The following is an 18,639-nucleotide window of genomic DNA, read 5'->3' on the forward strand; positions in this document are numbered from 1 at the left end:
TTCTACACACTCCTTTGACAACATGGTTCTATTTCAACCCGCTCCCTGCAATCGTGATCCTCTTAATTTCCAAAGCAATTGCAAAAGAAAGAATAAAATGAACACATGAACCTCAAACTTTTCAGTTTTAATCACAATGCAATATTTGGATTTCAGTTATATTTATTGCAGAATGTCTGACATTTTTACTCTACTGTTATGTACTGTTGTGTATAATTCTACCACACCTTATAAACATTTTCTCAATGTATTGTGAGCACATATACTCTCCTCACTGCTTGTGAATTGTATTGCAGGGGACAACCTCAGGCCTGTCAGCTATTTCATGTGAGCCTTCGTGTTCATTCACACACTGAGGATCTCAAAAGTAACAGATTACGAGCAGTGGTACAGGGCGCATAGAGGCGCGATTTTGATGAACTAATGCTCTGACTGAAACCACTACAAACGCAGCTAGTTCCTCTTAACCCAGTTTCTCTGGGCTGTTCACGGGGGGAGCATAAAGCTGCAAAACATGAACATGCACAACGCAAGAATAGAGATTGGACTAATGAAAGTCATGAGATAACGCCACAACTCAATGATGGGTGGATATGTGTGTGCACTGAATCATGAATGCATCGCCTTTAGTTTTAGTTTTGCTCAATCTGTCACAATGAAATGTCTTTAAGAGTCTGTGAGTTAAGAACAAAGGTTTATTGTCAATAGGTCACTCATTGTCAACCCAAGACTTCACAACTTGCACCTATGCCACAGTGCCGTGCTGCCATCGAGTGCGTGAGCTGCCACAACACATTTTGAAAGTAGCAGCCGTGTGTGAAACTGTGCGTGTCGGCCATTCACCATGTTCTCAGCTGCACAGAATGAGAAAAAGAGGAAGCGGGGTTCAGATCCTGTGGCTGGCTGCTGGCTTTCTGCACTCAGTGTGAGGGCGAGCCCGACGTTCACGCAGAACATTGTCAGACCTGAGGAACTTTAAACCACCTTGTGTCCTCTCTTCTGCCTTGTTTCGGTGAACAGAGAGGAGTATCGTGCTGCCATCTGTTACCTATCATCGAATGTAAGTAGAGTTTATTTTAGCTTTTCTGAGTTTTGAGTTTCAAACAGAGATCTGCAAGCAAGGGCCCAGCTCCTTGCCTTTGTCTATGCATCGTCTGAAATGTGAAGTACCTTTCTGCGTTAGAGTTCTGTTTTTAGTACATTTCTACTTGCCTTCTCTGTGCCGGTGTTTTGTTCTGCCTCCTCTGTCTGTGGGAAAGTAAGAAGACTTTTCCACTTGATGAGCAGTGAGCTGAACTTGACAGTCATCCGTAGTTACACTTGCGCAAATTAAGAAGCACAATGGTTGCAACAATTGTCAGGCTCTGTATCTAGTAGCTGCAGCTTAGAGATACTCTCCTCTCTCCCTCTCCTGTATGGTGACCGTTCCTCTTCACAGTTTCTTTTAGCTTTTTAAAAGACTTTACTTGCGTCACTTCTTGCCAGAAGATATGGCAGTTTGTGCCACTGTGACTCAGACTGCATGTATGTATCATTGCCGTATATTTTTATTGCGTATGTTTCCTTCTCTTTTTCTGTTTCTGTCCTATTTCCCTAAAACAATAGCATCTTTTAACTGGCCTGGAACAGTAAAACATGCTTTTTTGAAGCATTGAACTGATTTCTAATTGTTGACTGAGAGCTTAGACTATTAAAATACACATTGCCTCCCTTTACTACCCCTCTGCTCACTCCTGTGTCACCCCAAACCCATTTCTGACTCCCTCCTCGGCCTCAACCAGCAATCATCTCATAAAATGTCTTTACAGTGAAGACCTGCCTTGACTTTTTTTCTGTATGAGTTTATTATTAAAAACCGAAAGCTTGAAACCTTTCTTGGAGTCTCTTACACTGTATCATAAACAATTATAAAAATTCAACATATCCACTTTCACGCCTCCTTTTCTCTTCCCACTGTCCCCCTTTCTTTCTTTTTGGCTTTCCTGTTCTTTTCCTGTCTCCACTAGAGTCTTTGGAGAGGTAATCCCCAATCAGCAGTTCCCTATTCCTTGCTTTGGACTCTCTCTCTCTTTCTCGACTCCCCTCCCTCCGTCCCTCCTCTCCCCTCCTGCTCTCTCCCTTCCTCTCGCTGGGTGCCAGAGCTCCAGTGTGAGAGAGCTCCAGTTCCAGCTGGCCTCCCCACTTGCGCTGCTCGAATGGCGGACTCCTCTCTTAACAACTCCTGGCCCTCCTTCTCCAAACTCTGGATGAAGAGATGGTCCTTCAAGAGAGGTACTGGTTTCGCATGTGGTTGCACTTCGGCCGTTTTTTGTTTTGTCGGATAGAACAGAGGGAACACTGAGAGCGTAAAGCTGGGCAGAGAGAAGAGAGGGGTCATCATCCAGTAGAGGTTGTGGACTGGATGTGACCTCAGGGTAAGAGGATGTGTTCGCTGTTGTTTGCCATTTTTACCTGATTGGGACTTGTGGTGAGTGACGGTTGCTGTGTATCAGAAGAGGGGTTTTGCAAACATTGCAACATTGTATAAGATGAGTGAACACAGAAATGTCCCCATGCACCTATAATGGGGAGGAAACCTTTGATTATTCATTGTCATGTCATCATTTGGTGTGGCGATACTGCTACAGTAAATGTAGAGTTAACAGCTCAATGAAGAGTTTTTTTGAATGATGTTTGGTGTGAGTTTGCAGTTTTCCAACTAAATCCATTCAGAAAAAAATCCTAAAAGTTCACTGGAAAAAGACTGACAAGTGGAGATTTATACACCCGACTCACGCAACAACTCATCTTTTCCTGTTCATCCTTCTCTATATAACGCAGAGCTTGAATTATTTCACACTGTCTGTTCCCATGCTGTTATCTTCAGAGACATAAAGACATAAAGAAGCCGCGTAGGACGCTTCCATTTTGCTTCAGCCGGGGGTGTCTGTGTAGCTCGACGCTTTGAAAGAGTAGTCGGACGAATCTCTGATCAAAGAGGATCTGTGAGATGACAGTTGTTTTGATGTGCGCTTCGACCTCAGATCTAACAGCCTCCGTATTCTGTTTTCAACAGCACACAACTGTCACACATGCACACACTTGCACGGTGTATCATCCAGGTACCGAATGGTCGTTATAACCTCAATACAAACACGTATTATATTAGATGAGTTACAAGTGTGACTTTTTTCGTCATCTGTGTTTTTTGTAGCTGGGTGATATATAGGGTCAGTGTGTGTGTGTGTGTGTGTGTGTGTGTGTGTGTGTGTGTGTGTGTGTGTGTGTGTGTGTCATCAGAATTACCTCAACAATACATAAAAAGGTGTTTATTGTACTAGTGTCTGTGTTGAAAAAACATCTGTTGACATAAACAGATGTGCTTTGTCATAAACTCATCACTTCAATTGCAAATAATCAACTGACTGCATCATATGATGCCAGAGTTCCTCTTGTGATTGTCATGTATCTTTTCGAACGTATAAACAGTAAGCTCTGTGGTGAACATGTCATTTCCTTCTTTCTCACGTTTGCTCAAATGTCTTCCTTTTCACAGAACTCATCAAACACAAACAGGGTCTAGGCACACAAATCTGTCATTTACATTCTGCATGATGAAAATCTATCTGACGAGTACAATTCTCACAAACATTGTTTTACTTTTTAGTCTGAACAGAAAAAACAGGCTTAAGTTACTTAAATTCAGTAAAATAGCTGATTTATTGTAGGGCATTTGTCAAGCCAAGTCAAGTCAATTTCATTTTTATAGCACGAAATCAAAACTTTATCTCAAACAATCTGTTCAGCATATGACACCTTCTGTCCTTAACTTTGATTTGAAAAGGAAACAGTCCACAAACACCCTTCAACAGAGCAGACAGAGGTTACAGTTGTAGAATCACAATGCAGAGAAAAGAGGAACAATATTTAAAAGAAAAGAAAAACAATAAAAAGTACATGAAGTATTAGATTGAGTAGATATTAAGTGGCGATGTGTTAATGTAATTAAGTCATTTGTTGATAATAGTCATTAGTTGTAGTAGCAGGCCACCCTTTGTTATGTGGAGCCAAAACTGTGGCGAAAAAACAGCTGACTATGACACACACACACACACCTGAGCAGACACACACACACACACACACACACACAGCGACACACACTGATGTTTTGTCCTTGTGTGATGTATAAGCAGATATGAGAGGCCAACCATAAAAGGCTGCGGCGGCACCACTGGACAACATCACTGCAGCAGTGTCTGTACCGAGTGTCTGAGTTTACACTTAACACGAGTGGGATTTGGACGCAAACAAAATCCTCCTCCAGCGGGGACACTGCCATCCCCGCAGAGCTCAGGGGGTGATTTAGTAATATAGAAAATAGATCTACAGTACAGTGTGTCTGTCTGTGTGTTTATGTGAGAGCATCTCTGGCTGTGGGGTGGATGCTGCTGGTTTTATTGCAAGACACGGTGCAGGACTCAGAGTGTGGCCCGTCTGCATTCGATGTCACTGCACAGCAAAATCTGAGGGTGATGAATGAGCCACACACACACACACACACACACACACACACAGACACTAATTATAACACTCACAAATATGATTAGAATTATCTGCAAAAAACCCCATTGTGTTGCAGATAGATAGCGAGGTCTCGGTCTCATTGACAAAAATGCTTCCAGATGTCTGAGATGAGCTTTGCATATAGCTCACAGTGGTGAGTGTGATAAGGTCCATTGATTTGAGTGGCAGCCACCTGAGCACACAGGATATGTATGTCCATAATCCAATGTAATGTAGATTGCACAATGGATTATATCATATAGTTATGTTTTTAAAGCTTAATCAGGTTTAAAATTGAATTAGAATCCCTCAGTGGAACATTTCAAAGCTTCTATTTTAGTGATTTTGTGCTTCACAGCATAATATATGCTACTAGCATGTTTCTGTGTCTGTATTATAGTCCAGAGAGACGGAGCAGCGACTCTTTCGCCATTCCTTCATTACTGAAATTAGCGGCAGCAGTATACCTGCTCACACTGATCTTGGTAAATCAGAAAGCCAACCTTCACAGGGGAATAGAAACAGGGCAAAATCTATTCAAGGAGAATGGAGTCAGTGCCTTGGAGCCAGGCTGGCTTAGGGTAAGGCTCGGGTTCACAGGAGCCCTCATGAAATGAGGCTTATGTAACTTGTCGTAGCTGCGGCTCTCCCCTCCTCAAATGGGCATGGTGCGGCTGAAACCCTAACGGTGAACATGACTTACTCAGACGCTTTTAAAGACTTTTCAGACACCACGAGACACTGATACTTTGTTTTCATTTATGTGAAAAGTAAGAACTGTTATAATAGCACTCTTAGCCTCAAATATGTGATACCAAGCGGCATACTGTACAGTTCATTCATATAGCATGTATTTCCTGTTACATTATTTACCACAGACAAGCAGCTTCTCGGGCTGCTGAAAGCTCAGTAAGAGAATAATCTCCAGCTCTCCACCGCTGATATGGAGACTACTGCTGGCTCATCATGCAGTTTGCAGTGATGGCAGTGGTTTGTGGCATCATGTGAATCCAGGAATCTGTTTATGCAATGGAAACGTAAAGGAGCTTTTGGTGAGAGGATGGAGTAACTGAGCTTTTCTTTCATCACTGAAGTTGATTGCACAGGTGTTGTGCAGCTGCTGAAATCAGCCACGTCTGCCTTCTTTTGTGTTCTTTTTCTCCTCATGGTACCGTTGAAGTTATTGAGTTTTCGGGAAATGTTTATAACTCAGAGACATCACGTCCATTATCTTTCAGCTTCAGAGTGCAAGCCATGTAGTCAGCCCTGTGGGCCTCCCAGTGCCCAGCTCGGTGTCCAGCCTCATGCTCCCAGCAGGACAGGATCCTCCTCCTCCTCACTGTCCCCTGCCTCTGTCACTGAGGATGTCTTCTTTGGTAGCATCAATAAAGACCAGGTAAAGCTCTTTCATCTTGATTTGGATCATTTCCAATTTAGCTTCCATTCCTTTTTCAGCTGCATGGCGGTGGGGGCAGCCTCACAGAGCTGCTAGCAAGGCAATAGACTCACTTGAGTTACTTGAATGTTGGATTGGAGCTGATGTTCAGAATGTCTTTACCTCCTTTCTGTTCTCCATGTCTATCCTCGTACCTCTGTTTCTCCTCTGCTTTTAAATCCTACACTTTTCTGCCTCCTTTGCTGATTTGCAGGATGCGTGTTCAGTAGTCAGCGACTATGACTGCCCCTGTGCGGAGGTGAACAGCAGTCTGGAGGACCTGGTGAGACTCAGCTCTTCACTCAAAGACTCTGAGTACTTTAAAGACCTGGAAGGAGGGATACCGGCTGCACAGTCGACTGCATCCACATTAACCACAGTCACAGAGAGCAAAACCCTAACTGTTGGCCTCCAGGTGTCCCTAAACTCAGACACTCCTGCTATCAACCAACCTGTGCAGACTCCTTTGAGCACACACTTCACTCAGGTCAATGCACCATCTTCTTCCCCCTTCTATTTACACCCTGCAGAGGAACGTCATCAAAACTTTGTGGTCACTCAGCTTAGTCCAAAGTTATTGCCGGGTTGTATCATTGACAGCGGTGATTCCTCAGGCCCTGCTGTAGGGCTTAGCTTGACAATTAATCTGAATGGACTGTTGGGATCAATGGAAACAGCAAAAGGAATAACAGGATCAGAAAAAGTAAAGGAGCAACTCACTATGGAGTTAGACGGAGAGCCAGACCTGGACAGCTTTCCTATTCTGGTCAGATCCATGTCAACGTCTCGGAGGCACAGCTGGGGTGTCCCTTTGTCCCCCATCAACCTGGGGAGGAGGTAAGATGGACAGATGGTTGTAAAGGATGGAGAGAATTGAAGAGAACAATCTCATAAGGATAAATACAACCACCCAAATCTAAAGTCCTTCATGTGTTTTAGCTGAGCTCAGTGTTTCTGGTGGTTTAGTTGTTCTTTCACAGCCTCTAAAATAATGCAGTCTGGGCTACTTTTGGTCGAGAATATAACCAGTGCACCGAAATACTTAATGAAAGTGAAACCAGAAAACAGCACACATATAAACTCATAGAGTATCATGTTTCGCTCAAATGTTTTGTGTGGTTAATAGATACTTTTCACTGAACCCTCTGCTGTGTGTGTGTGTGTGTGTGTGTGTTTGTTGCTCTGCTCTGCTGCCAGACTGAGTCTGGATACCATGGCCATGGACAGCGATGGAGAGAGAGAGGATGATGAAGAGGGAGAGAAAGGTCTCTTCCAGTCCACCCAGCCGCAGACCTCCAGCTGCACAGCATGTCCTGGAGAGGAGACAGATGACTCCAGGCTGAGGTTCCCCTGTCCAAGAGCCAGAGTCACTAGCATGGTAATAAAGCAATGGTGACACATTATACAGATTATTAATCTTACCACAAGACCAAAACGCCAGCTCCATACCCATTGGTTTCCACTGAATACTGATAAATCCTTAAAAACAGGTCACAGATAAAATTAAAAACGTATACTTTAATCTTAAATAAAAAGGCTAAGCAATTTACTAAAGATTTTTAGCAAATGTTGCTCAGACAGGAGGATGTAGTGAATTTGTTGGGGACTATTTTGAATTAATACACATGTATTGCTCTCGTGATTATTTACAGCAACGGGACAGTGTATGTGGGATTGACTCAAAATAAACTACAGTGTGTGTGTGCGTTCATGGTAATGAAGGGCAACAGTTTGGCTCATTGATGAGTGTTTTAATATTTTTTGGACAACAACAGAACTCGCCAGCTTTTGCCAAACAGATGATACAGATCAAATCATTCTTGTTGTTCTTTCTTGCGATTTGTTGACAATAAGACAACTCTTGGTGGAGTCTTTGTGATATGTGCACAATTATGAAAATAACTAAATCAAGTGTTGCAACATAAATTGCCAACTCATAAAGGCCGCTGCAGGTAAAAGTTATCATGCTAAGTGTTTCAGCTGTATATTGGGGGGGTGGAGGTAAAACAGATCAAATGTGCATGTGATGTACATGTGTGTTTACCCTTCAATGCTTTCAGGCCAGTGGTGTGCCTGGCAGGCATCTGTACTCCCGCTCAGAGATCCTCGCCACAGACGAATGTTCCCGTGCTGCGCACATTTCTCGTGTTGTGCAGACATCCAAACAGGCCGCAATGGCAGCAGGAGGTGGGGCAGAGCTTTTGTACACGTAGAGTACATGTTTGTTTATGTGTTTTGCACTCAGCAGGCAGCTGTTTTCATCATATTTGACCTTTTCATCTTTCTCTTCTGCAGCAGAGGAGTTCGACCCTGAAGAGAACTTACATTCTACTGAAGGACACACGTAAGCCTAAACATCAATTACATCTCCAGCTGGGGTTACACGCCTTTATGACTCGCAATATGTGGTGGAATATCGATTTCCTTTCCAGAAGATGCCTCAGACTGAATGGCAGCTCAGGTTTAATGATGCTCGAAAGAAATAAAAAACAGATACTCCTCTGGTTTGATCCACAGGAGGCAACTTTTGATTACTTGTGTCCTGTAAATTATACCTATAGCTTTTGAATGCTTCAGTGCAATAGTTCACATACTGTCCTGTAGTTGTAAATTATTATAGTCTGGTACTCCCACATAACGGGAGGGTGGGGGGGGTCTTTCCCCGTTCCCTCCTGACATTTCTGCTCCATGTCATATGTCTGCAACCTCCTCCTCCCACAGTCCTCTTGCCCAGCTCCTTAGATGGCCCCTTAGTATGTGTGTGTGTGTGTGTGTGTGTGTGTGTGTGTGTGTGTGTGTGTGTGTATATGTGCTCTGGCGATTGTGTGGACGCAGCAGACAAGGGAGGATTCTTCCCTAAATCACAGTTTGACACCTAGCTCCCAGCAGTCTTGCCCTCTCCTCCCCTCTCCTCTCCTCTCCTCTCCTCTCCTCTCCTCCCCTTTGGCAGCCCCCACTCAACCTCAGTGTCTTGTTTGTCTTAGGCTGATGGTACAGAAAGTTCTGCTGGAGCTAAAGCTGTACCATGGGTAAGTAAACAGGAGAGGGAGGTCTGCTAGCTCAAACGCTCGTCCCAGTATTCAGAGCAGCAGCAGAGCCAGATTATGATTAGGGGGAGCACTGCACTGTGTGTGTGTAGGTGTGTTTACATGCATGCATGTTTTTGGCATGTGTGTTTGCATGTGCCTGTTTGGGCCCTGTCACAGTATTCCATCATCTCTTGAAAGAGTCTATGGAACACTAGAGTTTTTTATTTTTTTGTTCACAAAATCACGAGTTGACGTTGAGCTCACTTGACAATGAAACCCAGCTGACCGAGTGAAACGCATCACTTAAAAGTGCACTGCTGGCTACACCATGTTATACTCTCAGATTGTCTATTCACTTGAACTGCTTTAAACGTCTCTCATGGGGTCTCTCTCCACAATCTCATTGTCCTTCATAGAGCGAAGGAGAGGAACAACAGATCAGACAGCAAAGTTACAGGAAATGTCACTTGGTACGAGTTCCTCTCTCATGAGTAAGTACTGTCCTTATCATTGTTCCCTTATCACTAACGTCTACAAGTTTTGAGTGAAAATAAAAATGTCCACATAACTATGCTTGATATGTTTCTTGTGTATTTGCATAGAGCTGTTTTATTGACCGTCTATTACAGAGTATGATCAAAACCAAAAAGGTTAAAACATGAAGTGAAAACTGCTCTTGGGTAGGAAGTGATGTGGTTTCTTTTCATTGAAACATTCAAATTCATTTTCCCATCACTGCAACTGTAACTATTTGAGAAAATCTTTCACATATTGAAAGTTTTACATTATGAATTTCATGTGTGTTAACTTTCACATTGTCAAGCAGGAAAGAGTGTAACCATTATGACGTATAATCATATAACTTGCACAAGATAAACACTGTCTTTTCTTGACTTACGCTTTTTAAAAGACATTTTTAAAAGACTTTCAAGATGATCAAATAGACAATTTTCAGTAAATATTAATGTGCGTATGAGATGATTAAATTCCGTCAGATTCTATTTCTGTATGTTTGTATTTCCATTATTTCTTGGTGTGTATTCCATTTTCTGCTCTTTTGACAAGGACTGAAGAGGTGGATGATCGTACAGAGAAGGTGGAGAAAGGCACCAAGGTGAAGAGGACTCTCAGCTCTCTGAGGAACAGGGTGACTGGTTCCTTCAACAAAGATAAGGTAAACCTATGCCACAGACACACGTTTCACCATGTTGCGTTCCAATGGAATATATAGACTGATTATCATTAAAAAAGACCAAATCCTGAGGTGTAAACAGTCCCCTGGTGTGCATGTTGCTGCACACACAAGTCAATAATCCACTTACACTAACCCTGTTATATATCCTGCCTCTGACACGGTTATGCAACGTCATACCCAGCCATGCAGTATGTGTCAAAGTGAAAGAGAACACACAAATTTGCATGTAAAAACCTCCCCCCCCCTGTGTTTGCTTTTCTTGTTCCTCTGCAGGGTAAGAACCGAGAAAAAGAGCAGCAGAAAGAGAGGGGGAAGGAGAAGGAGCGGGAGGCTAAAGAGAAAGTTTGTGGCAGCAGAAGCAGCAATGGGCATTATTTGGTGCCAGGCGCTTTCTCCAGCTGTGCCACCTGCTCACTGTGCAGCAAGACCCTGCAGAGAAAGCATGGCCTGCAGTGCATGAGTGAGTAACACCGCAACCACAGGTGTACACGCACCTACGCTTGTTCTCAGCCTGACACACATGCACAGGTGCTCCGCTCACACACAAACGCACCCATTTAAACCCACGCTACTGCATGAATGCTCACTCACACACTTGTCGGAGCACTCAAGCATACGAGCACTCAAACAAACAGAGCCACAACCCCCCAGGAAACTGTAATGAATCATAACACATTCATGAATTGTTCAGGAAACACTCAAATACTCTTTTTAGACATTATTATTTCTGACTTAAAATGTTATTTTAAAGGAGCTGTATTTAACATTCTGAACATAAATACCCAACCAAACAACTATTTGCTATGTAAAGATATAGTGGAGTAATGTCTACCTGAGCAGAGAAGGAAGTCGCTTGCCGTCTGTGTGCGCTGTTATCTGAGCTTCTTCTTGCTTTGTTGACAAATCCGGGCAGAGCATGCTTTTAGTGCATGTTCGTGCATGTGAGTGTACCCAACAGGCTAACTCACGTATCCCCCCTCAGGTAAACACTGTTAGCTCTGTTAGCACTTTCACCGTTGTTTGCACTGTTAATGCTGTTAGCCACGTTAGCAATGTGCTGCCGGTTTGCCTTCGCCATGTTGAGAGCCATTGAGAGGCAATTGAAGTGCTCCCAATCTCATATTTTGCACCTTAAAATAAACTTGTTGACATATTTGTTATGAGGCAGATTACAGCATTATAAAAACACTGCATACAATTTTCACTTTTTCTTTTGACAACTATGTCATAACCCAGAAAGGGATAATCACAGTACATGGCATTCATCATATTGAATGTGGCTTTTCTTTTGCACGTTTCTGCTGTGAATAAGATGGTGCTTTCTTTCAGTTCCTCTGTAAACAGCATATAACCTTCTAAAGTATTTAATAATCAAACACACTGACAACACAGTCTGCACACCTTTTCACACTGTGTCCTTATTGTGGGTTCTAGTTTTGCACAACTCAGCTCACTTGTTTAGATGTGTTATCTGATATATTAGCACCATCGCCTGACAGATGTTTATGTGAACCCACAGCACGACTTGACTTTGTTGCTCTGGCTTGAAATATTCTTCACAATTCCTGCGTCTTTCGTGTGCTGCGTTGCTTTTTTGGACCAACCACAGCTTTGTGAGTCCATTTGTGGAGTAGACCTGCACAGGACATTTCAACATTCCGCGACTCCATTTTTTCTCATATGCAGCCTGTAGGCCAGCTGATAAGCCTGCAATACCTAATGACAGACGTGTGTTTGTGAGTACAGTGCAGTGGGCGAACTCTGATCCAAGGAGTCAAACTGTGATAGCACTTTAAAATAGCAGGAGTAATACTTTTTTTATTATAACATATGTTTACAATAACAGCCTCTTATTGATTAAATAATCAAAAGAGTTTAAAGTGAAGAAATGGATGGGGTACGTTTTGGCATTAAGGAATTGTTGTGTATGATAATTCTTACAACAGCATTTGGTAGTAGATCCGTTGCATAAGGTTGTACTAAAGTGCAGTTTGACTTAAGAAATTCGCAAATACAGTGATGTAAAAATGAAATGGCAATTATCAGTGAAGATTAACACCATAGTTGTGTAACATCCCTAAATAAAATGTTCTTTAACACCAGAGCTGATGGGCGATAAGGATTCAAAATGATAAAGTGTCGTCTTTCAAAGGAATCATATCTGATGAAATCATATATCGAGATATCGTGATACACAAATGTTGTCTAAATTCATAATAACAAGCACTTACTAACTAAAATTTCTCAGATGTGATTATTTTGCCATATTGTGACAGAAGATTTCGGACATATCGCCCAGCCCTGTTTGACGGCACATTTTTTAACATATCCATTATAAGTAAAGGTCCAAATAAGTAACAGCAGCAAAATGTAAAGTACTTATAATGCAGAAATTCACTATTTGGGGTTTTAATTTATAACAATGCATCATAATCTATAAACAGATCATGCATTTTGTAAATAACTAGAAACTGCAGCTGTATGCATAAAGTAGCATAGAAATACGCAGACATTTATCTTATTATATATCAAAATTAGAATTAAAGTGTACTTTTTGTGATGCAATTATAGTTTAAAAAAAAGAAGAAGTTTATACTCCCACACTGTATTTCCTCGTGACATGCAGTCAGACTTGTGGCACACACCTGCTGACATTATTGTAATTCAGAGACTGTCTTCTCCTAAGCCATGTGGTCTGTTGGTGGAGAATTCCCCATCACCAAATAAAGTTTCAAACAAGGAGCAAGGAAACAGAACTGTTTTTAAAATTAGTGCTGTTTCAGTTTCCTCGCTCATTCTATTCTGTGGGAGACAAAGGCCATAATATGTCCAGAACATTTATAAATCCTGTTCTCTGGCGTGAGGAGATATACTGTATGATTATTTTAAATAGTGTGCTTACTAAACAAAATTGTTCTGGTATATTAACCCAAAGCAAAGGGCACCACACGCCCAGTGTGCTTCAGACTGCACTGCTTCTTTTAGACATTAACCAGAAACCCAATAACGCATCAAGGCCTGTCTCTCTGTCTGTCCCCAGTCATCAAGCATGACTGTTTAGAGTGATGCAGTTACAAATCCTATATTTTGACACTTAATGTGCTGTTGGTACAAACACACACACACGCGCGTGAGAAAACAAGTGAGTGTCCCTTTAATTTGAACCAAGCCCTGTGGGGATTCAGCCTGTGGAATGCGTCGTTTGTATGCCAGAGATTGTTCCCAGTGAGAGTAGCACACAAAACTGGACAAAACCAAAAATGTGGGATACTTGTTGCTGTTGACTTCAATGGTCGAACTGTTTTGTCTATCTTACGGACGGACGACATTTCCTTTTGGATGCAGCTGATTCAGATAAACCCGGTAACCGTTGGAACGGTAAGAGGCAGCTACTGGAGCGATGGTCTCAAGCGGGATCAGGTGGATCACTCCTGTTGTTTCGCTCAATGGACTTTTCGGGCATCCTGGCCGCTAGCTAGGCAGCTATATGCTAATGATAGTCAACCAAACGCTTGTTAAACCGTGAGTGTTGTGTCGGGGTTGAGTCGGTGTCTTAAAAAGGGAGACACACTTCTTGAACTAATTCGATATTTAATTTATCACAAATTGACCCAAATTAAATTCCAGTTACGCTTAACGTAAAGCTAACTATTAGCCACTTAATGCTAGCGCGTTAGCCTGCGTTCAACCGCTTCTATTAAAATAAAACAAGGTTAGTTGAGTTAGCAGTTAGCTTTAATAAGCTCAAAGTTATAACAACAGAATACATCGACTCGTATTGTGTCGCGTGTTGTTGTTGCACAACGTCCCCCTCGGTTTCACTTCGTGTGGCTCTTTTCAGAAGTTTGTCTTTGGCTGCTGGCTGCAGACTTTGCACGGAGCTCAACAGGTGATTGCTAGCTTACGTTAGCTTCCAAGATAACTTCTGTTATTTTACCCGAAGTCAGCTGTTGAACTGCACTAGCCTGCTCAGCTGTTGCCTTTTTAACATGACGGGGAAATCACGGGTTGGTACACAATTTACGGTTGGATCGCGAGCTGTCGTGTAAGTGGAGGATGTTATAAGTTAACTGTCTCTTGTTGTCATTCTGCTACTCCCACCCCGTTATAGTTGGCTCAGAGACTGTGCAGCTAACTGGCTCTGTGTTATGAAACTCTATAATCCTCGATGTGATAAATTATGTTATTCTTGCTTTTCTTTGTCTTTTTGCCTCTCTGTTCTGACTAAGCTTTCTCTCTCTGGGTCACATGGTGCTAATTGTGCTTGGCAGGTCTGCCGGTGCATAACAACCCACCCCACTGACTCTGGGTCTCACCCATCTCACCCTGTTAGCACACCACTTCTCCATGCATCACTGCTCTGCCCTGCAGCGTGCAGGACTCTGGGTGTCTGCCTTTTTACAAGATTCAAAGTCTGACTGCCTCCATGTCTCCTCTGAGTACTTCTCAGTAGCTTTTCATCTCCAAACTGTTGTTATCGTTATCTTTTCATAGTTTCTATTGACCTTATTAAGTCAGTTTCATAAAGGGGGCTGATCACTAAAGGAGAAATACATTTAGTGTGTGAAATAATAAGACTTGTAGAATACAACATTTATTTTGATCTAGATATACGTTTGCTGTAGCTTTCCCCAAGCTTGATCTTCTAGTATTATCTGTATGCTGCTGGTGTTTTATAGTAACCACGACCCTCCTATTTGGGCAAGAAATGTGACCGGGCGGAGATGCTTCGATTCACAGAGTAAACAGCCCACTGAGCCCCTGTTTCACTAGATGATGTCATGGTTTGGCTGGCCACTTCAGGGTTTTCCCCCCAAGTGTTGATGTTTTTTGTCAGTATTGTTGCAGGGAATTAGGAGTAGCCTCTTACATACACAGGAAACAGGTGATAAGTTAAAAAAAGAAGAAGCAATACCTTCAAAACAGCTGTTGTGCCCTTTTCCTCATTTGTGGTCGCAGTATTTCTCTATGAACTGCATAGGGTGGTAGGGTGGTTTTAACATGGTTGTTTCACTTGGTTATACCAAGAACGGTGGAAGGAAACCACAGCAAATATTACCCTAACCCTACATTTACTCCCCCAAGATATTTTAAGGAGTTGATAATGAATGCGTGCATGGACAGGAACTCAATGTAGATTTTTGGAGAATGCTTTAAAACTGAAAATGAAACCTGAAAGTCTAAACATAGATTTCATGAAAAGGATTGAAACAGGTTTGTCTAACAATGCAGATAGATATTTAGTGTGCGTGTACTAGAGGGCCACAGATTAATTAGTTTGGCTGATTAGTCGACAAGGATGTTTACAAACTTATTATTGGTGGACCTGAGCTCTGATAGTGGCTGCCCCCATGGGTGCTCGGGGCAGGTGAAATAGTGATAGCTTCTGTCTTATATATCCTTCAAATGCATTGTGAACCCTCCTGTCTGCTTCTCTCTTAGACAGCTTTTTACTGATGATATAATTCTTCAGGGAGTGCTGTTAGTAACAGTCTGGCCGGCTTCGACAGCTTGACAGAGTACAGGCGGCTAACAACAACGGGGCAGGGCAATATGATAAAACTACTTTTAAGTATCCTGTTGTATGAGTTACTGTTTCCCAGGAAAGACACACCCGGAGCTATCAAGAGTTCTGCTGATTCCAGTGTCTTAGATACCAGGAGGCAACACATTCTCTCTTTAGTGGAGGAGTTGTAGCACAGGTGATAACTTGTTTTAATAATTTATCTCTATTGGTTAGCATATTTTTCCGCCACCCCAGGGCAAGCCATAGAAAATTCTGCTTTATCAGTCTTCAGATCGCAGTCGGGCCCAAGGCTCCGTTTGCATTTCTAGTTAATTGAGTGACTCACTGAACTGTGGGTTGTACACCACATGTGTGCTTCTTGTATGATGGGCTGGTTACCAGTCAGCAGATGATGGTGGTTTTGATGGGGGGGGGGGGGGGGGGGTGCTGCTGAGTGTCTCGAGGAGCTCACTGCAAACCACAGTACTGCTCACATGAGTGAGTGGCTGGAACTTATCACACCGCTCAAGAGTGGCCGAGCTGGACAACACTCACTACGACTACGTCCTCCTGAGGATTGACACCACTCTGACAGTTAAAAACTGGCCTGAGCTGTGACTACTTTGATTTGTTGGTTGTTAATCATTTTCTGGTGGAGAATTTGTTTGCTATTGCCAAATGGCAAGGTGGTCTGTACTGTGGCTGCAACGAGTCACTGCCGATAAGGTCTGTGATATCAGTGAACAGAAGACACGGTGTTCTTCCTTATCTTTGGATTTCTTTTTCGTTTGGCAAAAAATCTTTTGAATGCAGTTTGAGTATAATCACCTCCACAATTATAACAGAAACAGCTTACTTTTGGGTTCCTATTTGATGACTTCAAATTATGTTTTGGCAGTGACATGGCTTTTTATTCAACCTATCGTTTGTCTCTTATCTTTTCCCGTTGTTAGCAATGGTTTTCCCAGCCTGGTCGCAGTCGGTTTGTGAGCTTTGTTAAGATGTACTCTACTTACTTGATAGACTCTATTAGACCTTGAAGGCTTGTTGTGCATTTTGTGTGAGAGATCCAGGCTGTTCAGAGAAACTGGAATTTTGCACATTAGTTGGAGCGAGGTGGAATATTTTCTCTTAGTGTGGCGACATGACTGCTGATACGTTTGTTGGTCCGCATTGGGCTTCAGTAGTTCAGCACTGCTGGACCCGACTCAAAGAGGGACACAGCTCTGCTGGTGAAGATTATTCAAAAGCCAGTTTCTGTTTTCTTTTCCTCCAGCTCGGCCAGCAGTTGTTCATTTAGTACTAGAGAGAGGGCGACAGAGGGGTTCTGAGATTATGAATGAAGTGAAATGATGAGTAAAGGGGTTAGGGCTCGATCTAAAAGGGACAGATAGATTACACTCTCTTATATAAAGGACGTTGTATATTCACCTATTCTTCATTCCTCCTCACTTTCCTTGCACACAAACATGATTATCTCTCTGCTTCGTGCCTTCACTGCATAGGAAGAAGGCTTTTTGTCATTGTTTCCATTGTACCAGCAGCACACAGAAGGGGAAGGGCAACCGAGGCCTTTGCAGCAGGCTTTACAGCAGCTAGTGGAAGTTGCTAGTATGTTTTCACTCTGTTGTTCACAGGAGGGCCACCTTTCACAATAAGCTATGCAGCTTCAAACAATCGCCATACAGCCGCATGCCCCATGTTCACTTTGTTACCTGCCATAAACAATGAGGCTGAGATAGTTTCATAACATTAGGACCCTTGCTGTCGTAGAAAGCTGAGCACTTAAATACCAGTGAACGATAAACACACACAAATCACTGACACGTGATTTTCTTTTGGTATTTCCCAGTATTGAGTGACCTGCTTGTTGCTGTCAGCTAAAGTCTGCTTTTCACTAATGGCTGCATTAGCTCAGGCTGTTAAACTCGCCGACCCCGTTTCCACTGATCAGCCTCTGTACGGAGAAGCAGCCCTCGCTTTAGTGTGCATATGTATCTCTTCGCCTGTGTGCATCTGGATATGTTTTGCATTGAGGCCATGTGTATGCGTCTTGTCCACGTCAGCCTGGTTTTACATGGCCCGGTTGGGATTAGACTTTGCATAGTGATAACTTCATTCGTTCGGCCAGCCTTGGCCCTTCACGAAAGGCTTATGTTGCTTCCCTTATACAGTATGTAGTCGGGCTGAAAGATTGAACTGTTTTGTTTTTACGTGTTTTGTCTGTCCAGTAGAACACGGAGTGGAGGACTTAATGCCTCTGCGGCATGTTTTTCCAAAACAACTTTGATTTGTATCTGCGTTAATCAGCAGAGATTCAATCAGTCGTGTCAGCTAAACCTGACGTCAGTGGCTTTGTTTTCCACGCAGGGAGAAACGTGGACAAAAAGACGAACCTATTACTGAGATAAAGGGAGTTCCCGTCTACAATGCCACTTTGTATCTTGTTTGTGTAAACAAACAGGAGCCAGAAGTGATTCTTTGAGTTGATAAGAATACACGTCTGAAAACAAATACTTGACTTTGTGATAGTCGATAGCGACTGCTGAAGAAGACATGCCTGCAGGCTTTTATTTCAGCACCATTGCAGTGCGTTTGTTTGAGTTCCACCCTTTTTACTTTTACGACTGCCTTCAGGGAGCTGTTGGATTGTTTTTTTGAAATTTCACACTGATTTATTTTCCCCGCACATATTCCATCTCAGAAGCCACCACTGTTGCCTCTGTACCGTGTACTCTGTAGCTAATGCAACACTGACTCTGTGTTCCTGTCCTGCTGTTTTTCAGATTGTGCTGTGAACGTTCACAAGAGCTGCAAGTCTCTGCTGGGTGAGTGCACCAGCAGCAGGAATAAGGTAAACACTACGCTGGAGCATAGAAAAACAGGGCCGGAGGCTTGGCTGTAGTGAAGTCACTTTAGTACCAACCTCTTT

At 42.8% G+C, this 18,639-nt stretch overlaps 1 protein-coding gene across 1 annotated transcript in view; it reads left to right on the top strand.

The window, feature by feature from the left end:
* The first annotated feature begins 1,127 nt into the window (after positions 1–1,127).
* The window catches only part of arhgef18b (rho/rac guanine nucleotide exchange factor (GEF) 18b), a 40,908-nt gene continuing 23,396 nt past the window's right edge, over positions 1,128–18,639 (top strand). The window contains exons 1-11 of the mRNA XM_076087987.1: positions 1,128–2,271; positions 5,781–5,938; positions 6,192–6,814; positions 7,175–7,355; positions 8,038–8,164; positions 8,273–8,321; positions 8,962–9,006; positions 9,423–9,497; positions 10,072–10,180; positions 10,475–10,661; positions 18,494–18,561. Of these exons, the coding sequence (XP_075944102.1) occupies positions 2,196–2,271; positions 5,781–5,938; positions 6,192–6,814; positions 7,175–7,355; positions 8,038–8,164; positions 8,273–8,321; positions 8,962–9,006; positions 9,423–9,497; positions 10,072–10,180; positions 10,475–10,661; positions 18,494–18,561 (1,698 nt within the window). The 5' untranslated portion in view covers positions 1,128–2,195. The remainder of the gene's footprint in view (positions 2,272–5,780; positions 5,939–6,191; positions 6,815–7,174; positions 7,356–8,037; positions 8,165–8,272; positions 8,322–8,961; positions 9,007–9,422; positions 9,498–10,071; positions 10,181–10,474; positions 10,662–18,493; positions 18,562–18,639) is intronic.

Source organism: Anarhichas minor, unplaced genomic scaffold (assembly GCF_050575085.1).
Source record: "Anarhichas minor isolate MPS153535 unplaced genomic scaffold, ASM5057508v1 ptg000010l, whole genome shotgun sequence".
Lineage (NCBI taxonomy): Eukaryota > Metazoa > Chordata > Actinopteri > Perciformes > Anarhichadidae > Anarhichas > Anarhichas minor.